The sequence below is a fragment of the Elephantulus edwardii genome, unplaced genomic scaffold (genome assembly GCF_000299155.1).
Source record: "Elephantulus edwardii isolate Elephantulus edwardi_28Jun2011 unplaced genomic scaffold, EleEdw1.0 scaffold00126, whole genome shotgun sequence".
Lineage (NCBI taxonomy): Eukaryota > Metazoa > Chordata > Mammalia > Macroscelidea > Macroscelididae > Elephantulus > Elephantulus edwardii.
Genome location: NW_006399876.1, coordinates 160582 through 170032, shown reverse-complemented (window position 1 = coordinate 170032; position 9451 = coordinate 160582). Strand labels below are relative to the sequence as shown.

Genomic DNA, 9451 nt, shown 5'->3' with positions numbered 1-9451 from the left:
TTGTTTTCTTGGCAGTGCATGGTATGTTCAAGACTTCTCCAGCACCACAATTCGAAGGTATCAATTCTTTTTCTGTCATCCTTAGTCATTGTCCAGCTATCTGATGCATAGCAAATAATTGTGAAGACCATGGCCTGGATTAAGCAAGGCTCATTGCATAACACTGCATGGTTCAAAATCAGGAAAGGTGTACACCAGGGGTGCATCCTATCTCCATACCTTTTCAATCTATATCAGAACAGATCATCCAGGAGATTGGGCTCTATGAGGAATGTGGTATCAGGATTGGAGGTAAACTCATCAACAACCTGAGTTATGCAGACGACACAACCCTGCTTGCTGAAACTGAAGAGGACCTGTGGACTTTGCTGCAGAAGATCAAGGACTGCAGCTTCCAATATGGATTGAAGCTCACATCAAGAAGATAAAGATTCTCACCACTGGGCTGATTGGCAGCACCATGACAGATAGTGTTGAGATTGAGATCACAAGGTGTACCTGATCCAGGCCATAGTCTTCACAATTACTTGCTATGCATCAGAAAGCTGTACAATGACTAAGAATGATAGAAAAAGGATTGATGTCTTTGAGTTGTGGTGCTGGAAAAGTGTGGAATACACCACAGACTACTAGGAGAAGAAGCAGGTTCATCTTAAAGAGGGTGAAACCAGGCTGCTCCTTGGAGGCAAGGGTCTAAAGCTTCATCTGACATACTTTGTGCAAGTTGCAAGGATGGACTAGTCCTTAGAGAGGAACATCATGCTTGGGAGGATGGAAGGACAGTCCCTCCATGAGATGCACTCACTCAGTGACTGACATAATTGGGGTAGGTGTGTTAGAGACAGTAAGGTTGGCACAGGACAGGGCTGGGTTCAGAGCTGTTGTACATAGGGTCACTATGAGTTGCAAGCAACTCAACGGCATGTAACAACGACAGTTATGGTCACATGCTGTGTTTATGGAGCACATGTGTACTTATTACGGCATGTATATGTTTATCACACGTCCAGTGTATAGGGAGCTCTGGTGGCTTAGTGGTAAGAAGTTGTGTTGCCATACCAAAGGCATGGGGTTCGAATCCACGTGTTGTTCCATGGACAGTTTTCTTCTGTGCAATTTACTGCCTCTGAAAATCCACTGGAGGGTCAGTTATGGGTTGATTCCAACTTGACCATATCCATCAACCACAGTGTGTTGATGAATCATGTACAGACTTGTTTTTTGTATTGAGGTCTTGTTTTGTGTTATGTGGTTTTGTATCACATATGTATTCATCTTAATGCATTGTATTTTCATGTATCACATAAGCACTTAGTGTATTATGTATCACACATGTGACACTATACTGTGTTGTACACTGTATCACATATTGTACTAGGTTGTATATTTATGTATGTGTTCATATATGTACTTACCTAACTGTGTTGTGTATTTGTGTGTCACGTATGCTCTGTCTTGTATAGTTATGTATGACATGGACTTCCTTAGCATGTTTCCGATTTTCTATTACACTGTGCATTTATTGCCTGGTAGAGGCCAACTCTAGGACAGCAGGGAACCTGCTGGAGGAACAACTGTGAACTGGTTCCAACTCGACAGCAATGCATTTAATTGAGTGGAAAGAATATATGAGTGAGTTTAGCAGTAGATTATAAAAAGACTTCCCCAGGAAGTCCTGTTGTTGCTAAATGCTGTCGAGTGGGAGGTGTGGGGCCTCACACCCTGGGTCTCCTCACCTGGCCCTGGTCCCACCATGACCAGCTGGCCAGAGAGGACTGGAAGATAGGTCTACAGCCAGGTTAGCACTGAACCTATGTTCTCTTCAGCAAAACGGAGACAAAAGCACCCATTCCCAAGAGGAAAGATGGCAAGTCCAATTCAGGCACCTGATTGAGGGTGGCAGATGCCAGGTTGAGATGATCTGAAGGAGCTTTATTCTCAGCAGATAGGGATTTGCTGGCCAACACCCATCTACTCCTGCTGCTCTTCTCCCAAGCCATCTATCCTGAAAACTTCCCTGGGGCTGCCTCTACCCTCACTCCAAGGTCCAGCAACATCCTATTTCTGCAGTCCAACAGTGAGTTGCCTATCTTGAGTCAAGGGTCAGCTCTGTTTAGTCACTGCAATCAAGGGCGGGGTGGGATGGGGGTCACATTGGGGGTGGGGCAGGCTGGTGAAGGGGTCACTACTTGAAGAGACCTGTGACAGCTCTCCTTAGTGAACTCTTCATCGTCCTCACTGGGGCCTTAGCAAAGGGGCTGGCTGAGGGCCAGGACAGGTGTGGGAGTGGCATATGTCCCCACACCTGCCTGCCTACCAGACCCTTGGTCACCCTGTCCAGGGTCCATGCCTGGCATTCAGGGCCTCAGAGGGCACTACTGACCCCCTCGGGTTGCTCCAGGTTGTCTTCCAGTCCAGGGTGTGTGATGCTCAAGCCTGGCTTTGCCATCTTCATATCCCGCAGCTCCTGCAGTGAGTGATCACTCAGCTCCACAGAGTCCAGCCTGCAGCCAAGCACAGAACCAAGGAAACATCATGGGAGGCAGGGTCCTGGGGCAGCGTGAGCAGATGGTGGCACCTCCCAGAGGGAGCAGGGCTAGGTGCAGTGGGAGAGAGAGCTATTTGCTGGACAGGCAGCAGCCAGTCAGGGAGACTGTTAGAGGCTGTAAATGGGGCTTCCTCAGGATCTCAGGTAGGACTCCTTTCTAGGACCCCAGTAGAGACCTCGAACCCCAGTGTGAATAGGCTGCATTTATCACACACGCACACCCCCACCACCCCCACCACCCCCACTTCACCTGGGGTCCTGCAGGCTGCATTTCCCCTTACCTGGGGGCCTGTAGGCTGAATTCCCGGCACAAACCTTCCTCCTATGAGCGCCTGGAAGCTGTATCCCCTTTTAACTCAGTGGCCTGCAGGATGCATCCCCCCCCCCTTACCTGAGGGCCTACCTGCTGCATCCCTCCCTCACCTGAGGGTCTGCAGGCTGCATCCACCCTTTATGTGAGGGCCTACAGGCTGCATCCTTCCCTCCCCCAAGGGCTTGCACGTTAAGTCCCCAGCACAACATGCCTCCTTACCTTAGGGCTTGCAGATTGCAACTGGAGTGCTGCAGGGTTGCACACAGGAAGGTCACAGTGGAGCCAAGCAGCTGACAGCCACTGAGGTCCAGGGTGGTCAGACTCGGGCTCTGCCGGAGCAGGCTGACTAGGTAATGGAGTGCTTCCTGGAGTCCAGGCTGTTGCACCCTGTGGAAGGCTAGTCTTAGGAAGGGCTGTGGGATTCTTCTCGCAATCCCGTTTCTCTGGGTGGGACCTCACCTGAGCACCTGCACGCGGCAGCTGGGCCAGGACAGCCCCTCACACAGCACTCGCAGGCCCACTTCACTAAGACCATTGTGCTGGAGGGTCAGCTCAGTAAGGGCAGGAGCCATCCTCAGGGCCTCAGCCAGGTCTCGACAGACTGAGTCTGGGAGCTTGCAATAGGACAGCCTGTGGTCAAAAAGCAAGAGGGTCCACCTGCAGTCTCCTGACCTCTTCACAGCACCCCAGGTGCACTGTGGGCCATCTCAGCTCCACATCAGCCTTTCTGGGCCTCATGGAGTTTGCTATGTTCTGTGTCTTTTGTCCTATAAACAATGTCCTGTGTTCCATGACTCATGATCTGTCTCCCCTGTCCCATATTGTATGTCTCATAACCCATGGCCCCTGTCCTACACCCCATATCCCATGTCTCATGCCCAGTAATGCACCATCCTGTCTCCTCCACCTTCAGCTTGGCCATGCTCTCCTCCTCCTGGATCTCTGAAGAACAACCTGGCAGGTCCAATCATGCAGCCCCTCAGTCAGGAATTCACCTCTACCTGACCCTTTCCCTCCCCTTGTAGGTAGTTCCTGAAGGCCCCTTCACTTACGTCAGGCTACTCAGATGGCAGCGCTGGTCAATCATGGCTTCACAGAGTGGACGCAGTGGAGAGGCCGATGGTTGTCTCTGAGTGGCTCGGGAATTCCTGGGGAAGAAAGATAAGAAGGTCACTGGGCTCTGTCACCTAGAAAGGACCCTTCACCTCAGGCTGTGCCAGGACACCTTGCCTGCCTCCTAGTCCTGCCCTCTCTCCCCCAACCCCCAGACCCAGAGAGACGTGGTTGTCTTCCCAGTGTTCACCTCCACGTGCCAGGTGTGATATGTGTGAGCCTATGTCCTGAGATTTGCTCTCACACAGATCCTAGGCACCTGTGTCAGGTCTGGAAGGGAGCTGACCTTGCCCTCACGGAGCTGAGCATCGAATGGAAGAGAGGGGGTTCCCAAATCAGCTGAGAGAGCCAGGCTGAAGGTGAGAAGCCCAAAGCTCAGCCAGAAGGTGAGAGTGTTGGGCAGCCCAGGCCCCTGAGTGTGCACTTGAGGGCTTGGGCTGAGGAAATGCAAGCTGGGGAGAGAGTGGGTCTGGCCAGCGCCATGGCATGCTAAAAGATTAGGTGTGCAGAACAGGGGCCGAGCCCACAGGCTGCGAAGCACAGGCTTATTTGTGCTGCTAACCACGTCAAGGGAAGAAGCTCACATTTTTCACCATATCACGGATTCTACTTCTGGGTATATATTTCTGTCTCTCTCTGAACCTCGCTGTACTTTCTGAAAAGCCAAAGCCTATTTTCTTATGTACAATGCCAGGCAGGGACCTCTTTCTCTTTTGCTGCGTCAACTCAGAACAAACTCATGGCTGACCTTCTATTGGATGTAAATCTCAGGGAAGGAGATCGACAGTCCTTCTCTCAAATTTCTTCTGGTGGCCAGAGAGATGCTGCCTTGGGCCAACAGTGCAACCCCCTGCAGACTGTGTAACCAGAGCTCCCTCAACAGGGATGGAATTCTAGTCCGCAAAGGCGGCAGGACTGTTTGTGTTTACTAATCTGTAGATGGAGAAGAGACTCACTCATCAATAATTTTATTTTACTTGGATCTACAATCAACACCCATGGTAGCAGCAGCTTTTTAAAAAAAGCTTCAAAAGACATGTTGCATTGAGGAAATTTGCTGTCAAGGACCTCTCCAAAGTGCTGGAGGGCAAGGATGTCATTTTAAACACTTAGCTGAGCCTGTTCCAATGAATATGACTGGCAGAAGGAGAATCAGTGCCTTTGAATTTTTGTGTTGGAGAAGATCCTGCATCTCCCGTGGACTGTCAAAAGAACAAACAAGACTGCCTTAGAGGAAGTGCAGCCAAGGTGCCCCTTAGAGGTAGGGAGGCTTCATCTCCTACATACTCTGCATGTTTCAGGAGAGGCCAGTCCTTGCAAAAAAGACACCATGCTGGGAAAGGTGGAGGGTCTGTGAAAGAGGAAAAGACCCTCACTCAACAAGAGGGGGCAACTTGGTGACTGTAAAAGTGGGCATGAGTGCAAGGCAGAGATGATGAGGACAGTGCAGGAAGGGCAGGATTCACACGGTCAGGATGAGTGGTGTTTGCTCAGACACCCAACAACAAATTCAGAGCGGGCAGTTAATATCACAGAACCAAACTCACTAATGCCCGATCCATTCCTATTGCTGTTGCCTGAGGTTGTAAGCAAGCAACCCACCTCATCTCTCTACTAAGGGCAGTTGGTGGCTCCAGGCCATTCCTTAGTCCAGGCTGAGCCCCACACCACCAAAACTCCTTAAATAACAGCAAACCCACTGCCAGTCCAGGTGCCTCGAGAGCAACCCTGTCAGGTTTCCAGTCCATGAACTTTACGAGGAGAGACTGCTGATGTTCCAGTTAGCAGTCCCACACGCTGTCACCAAGCATTACACAAGGTTAATGGACATAAACAGCTCGTGAAACAGTGCTCATAAGCCAGCCGTGGAGCTGCATAAGACTTAACATGACCACCTTGTTTATAGCTCTTCTGTCCTTGAGACAGGAGCTTCTTGGCAAGTGGGCAAGTGGGCGACAAAAGTAGCTCTGAGGTCCCTCCCTCCCATCAGTAAAGTCCCTTGGGTGTGGGCCCAGGCACACCTGCGAAGTGCACTGCAGGAGTCCACATACCCCTTTGCATGCAAGTCAGACCTCGGCCTGGGGCCCTCAGTGAAGACTCACCCGCCGCCCAGGCTGCCAGACAGCCACTTCACTAGACTCTTCTTTTTCTTCTCCTGCACCACGCTCAGCCGGCAGCGGAGCAGCCGCAGCGCCTGGCCCTCTGGGCATCGTTGCACGCAGTAGCTCAGCACCTGGAGGTCCATACGTCCAAAGTGCACTCTCTCCAGCACCAACTCCGGCAGGCCGTGCAGGGCCTGGCGCACGAACTCATCCTCCTGCGTCTCGTACAGGCAGTACAAAAGCTCCAGCGGCTGGTTGAGCTCCTCATCCTCATCCTCGGGCTCGTTGGCCCCCTCCAGCCCGTTGCTCTCCAAGGTCCCCTCCGGTGCCGCCATCGAACGGCCCTGCCTTTGCACCCACTGCAGGGCATGTTGCTTCACGCGCTCAGAGACCACACAGCCAAAGTGGCGCTCGATGTCGCGCATCCGCTCTGCGCTCAGCAACCCGAAGAGGAAACGCGTGGTAAGCGTGAGGTGGCCCCGCAGCAGCTCGGCGTCCCCGCACAGAAGCGCCCCCACGCCGCCCGCTGGCGCCGCAGAGGCCCCTTCCTCCTCCAGCAGGTAGGACAGCGCGGCAAAGAACTCCTGGAAGCTCTGATCGATGAACTGGTAGACCACCACCGCTTCCAGCACACCTGGCATCTCCTTCTTGATGAGAAACAGCTTCTGCACTCTTGAGCTACGCAGCTCCAGTCGCTCCAGGTCCTTCTCAGCGAACTGCGCCCTGCGCCCTAGGACGCCTTCCCGAGCCAGGCGGCAGAGCTTGCGCAGCTCGCCTTGTACCTCGGTTTCGTTGACGGGTGCCTCGCAAGACAGCAGGCTCACGATGAAGAGCAGGTACACGGACGTAGTGGTCTTGGAGGTGCGCGACAAGTCCTCGCCGCGCTCCAGCTGCTGACGCAGCACGGAGCACACGATCGAGCACACGAAGGGCACAAAGCACAGCGCGAACAGGGTCTCATTTTCCTTCACAAAGCGATAGGCGCGCTCTGCCCTGCGCTCGTCCCGGAAGAATTTGTAGAAGTACTTCTTCTTGTCTTTATCGGAGAAGCCGCGCACCTCCGCACACTGTGGGGCGCGCAGATGGCCCTGCAGCTTCCCAGGCGTCGTGGCGCGCGTCGTCACCAGCAGGCGGGCCTTGGGTAGCAGCGCCTTGCTCAGCAGTGCGCGCAGGATCTGCGCGCCGCTGGTTGCCACAAATGGGTCCGTGCAGGTCGCTGCCTCTGCAGGTCCCGGCAACAGGAGTTCGTCTGCGCCATCCAAGATGAAGAGCAGCCGCTCTGACCTCTCCAGCATCTGCTGCACAGGCGCGCTGCGGTCAGGACACTGGTCCAGGACCAGGTCGGCCAAGCTGCGAGAGCACTGTCGTTCCAGCAGTTCATGACAAGACAAGAAGAAGGCGAAGTCCACCTGGTCCTGGTACAGCTTGCCCGTGGCCCAGTCATACAAGATCTTCTTGGCCGCCATGGTCTTGCCGATGCCGGCTGGGCCCTGGAGTACCACAGTCAGCGGCCGCCGGCCGTCCTCGTCACGGCGGAACAACCTCTTGAAGGTGTTAGTGTTGGAGCGCCTCGCACGCCGGGGCTCTGGCTCCTCCACGGACCCCAGCGCCTCATCCTCCGAGTCAGAGCTCTCTGGCGCGATGAGCAGCTTGGTGAAGCGCTTGGTGATCTTGACAGAGCGCGCATTCCTCTCCTTCACCTTAGCGTGCAGCTGCAGCACGTGTTCCCGATACTTCTTCTTGTACTCTTGGGAGGGGGTGGGTGGAGGGTGGTTGTGCAGGCTATGGCAATCAACTTTCTAGGCCCACGCCCTCCCCGCTGGTTCAGGCCACAGTCACCCTGCTCCCCTGTCTTCCCAGCCCTCCCCTTGCTGAAGCCAGCCTCGAGGCTGGGGCCAGACCTACCAGACAGTGAGAGCTGCGGTGAGGGGCAGGGGCCGAAGCCTGGAAGAGAAAATTATTGTGAGGCCCTGCCAAGTGCCCAGGGTAGAAGATTGTGGGTGATCAGTCACCCACAGGAGGCCCCAGGGGACCAGGCCCAGCTGAGCAGATTAGGACAGCGCTTTCCTAGGCTTTTCCTGGAAAAGCGTCCTGGGGTCTGGGCTTACTGGCACAGGTGGAAAGGAAGGGGTTTGACCCTGCAAACCGTGGCCGTGGCCGCGGACTCACACTGCAGCCGCTGTTCCTTGAGTCGCTCAGCCACATCACGCGCGTCTGACCTCTTCAGGGACTTGCGGGCTACTTCCAGCGCTCCCTCTGGTCCATAGAACTCTACCAGCCTCTCGACCAGGTCGATGGCATCCGCGTTCTCCAGTCGCCCCCAGGGGATGCTGCGGCTGCCCTCAGGCGCGCCCCGCAGCTTGTGGCGGAAGCGCTTCAGCTGCTCCTGGCTCAGATCCTCCAAGGCGGCCAGGAGCAGCTCCCGGCAGGCCACAGCGCGGTCTTGCCTGCGAGGATGTGGGCAGTCAGCGTGCGCACCGTTCCTCATCGACAGAAGCACCGAGCATTGTCGCTCTACATGGAGCGGTGGCCTCAGAACACCCTGGGTGAGGGCAGCTTGAAAATGGGCCTCTAGCTCTGGCTCTGCCTCTGGGTGGTGAAATGGCTCTCCATGGTGGCCACAGGCCCGCCACTGACTGACTAGATGCTGGGCAGGGATGGGGGATGTCAGGAGTTTCCCTTCCCTGACCCTGTTCTCTCCTTTCTCACCTTCCCTGAGGACATTCAGAGGGGCCACCCCAAGAAGAGGCCAGGCCTGGCTGTGTTCTTGAATTCCCTGGGGGCTTGGGAACAGGGGCCTCTCTAGGCTGACACCTGGTGGGACCCCCAGTCTCTTCCTAGAGATAGGGTGGAGTGAAGTGGGACAGGACATGTACCTGAGCCCCACAGAGCTGAGACCTACTGGTTCCCTGGTGGTCCTGGTGAGTTCTCGGGAGCAGGTACTCACCTGGAGCAGGACGCCCCTGGCTCCTCCATGGAGGACTGTCCTGCAGTTTAGCACTCAGAAGCAGGGGCCAGGATCAGAGTCCTTCTAGAGCTGGTCTGGAAATTACACTGCGCTCCATGCCCCAGAGCCAGACGCCCCGTGTGTCCAGCACCAAGACGTCTGGCAAAGTCCCCCCAGCTCCAAAGCTGTGGCTAGGGCTCGTGCACCTGCACACTTAAGATTTCTGACCTTTGGTTGACAGATTTCTTTATTTGGTTAAAGTTCTCTGAGAACCATGGGTGTGGCTTGGGAAGGTGTATTGTGTAGGTGTGACTATGTACAGGTGTATTGGGGATTTTGGCTGTGGATAGGTAATGCTTTGTACAGCAGATGTCTAGCTCAGAACAAAGTCCTTCACTTTAAAGTTTGGAGATAAGTTCGCTCCAATG

At 54.5% G+C, this 9451-nt stretch overlaps 1 protein-coding gene across 1 annotated transcript; it reads right to left on the bottom strand.

The window, feature by feature from the left end:
- Positions 1 to 2365: 2365 nt before the first annotated feature.
- NLRP6 (NLR family, pyrin domain containing 6) lies at positions 2366 to 9052 on the bottom strand. Its single transcript, XM_006893333.1, has 8 exons — positions 9024 to 9052; positions 8246 to 8523; positions 7982 to 8020; positions 6077 to 7823; positions 3914 to 4009; positions 3321 to 3491; positions 3081 to 3248; positions 2366 to 2504 (listed from the first exon to the last, which is right to left on the bottom strand). The coding sequence occupies exons 1-8, from the start codon at positions 9050 to 9052 to the stop codon at positions 2366 to 2368; spliced, it is 2667 nt and encodes an 888-aa protein (XP_006893395.1).
- Between the last annotated feature and the right edge of the window lie 399 nt (positions 9053 to 9451).

Excerpts from the sequence above, each read along its gene's own strand:
- NLRP6 (XM_006893333.1), bottom strand. The coding sequence starts at position 9,052 with ATGGAGGAGCCAGGGGCGTCCTGCTCCAG. Across the intron at positions 4,010-6,076 it reads TCTGGCAGCCTGGGCGGCGG|GAATTCCCGAGCCACTCAGA; the intron begins GTGAGTCTTCAC and ends TTTCTTCCCCAG. Across the intron at positions 2,505-3,080 it reads TGCAATCTGCAAGCCCTAAG|GCTGGACTCTGTGGAGCTGA; the intron begins GTAAGGAGGCAT and ends GCTTGGCTGCAG.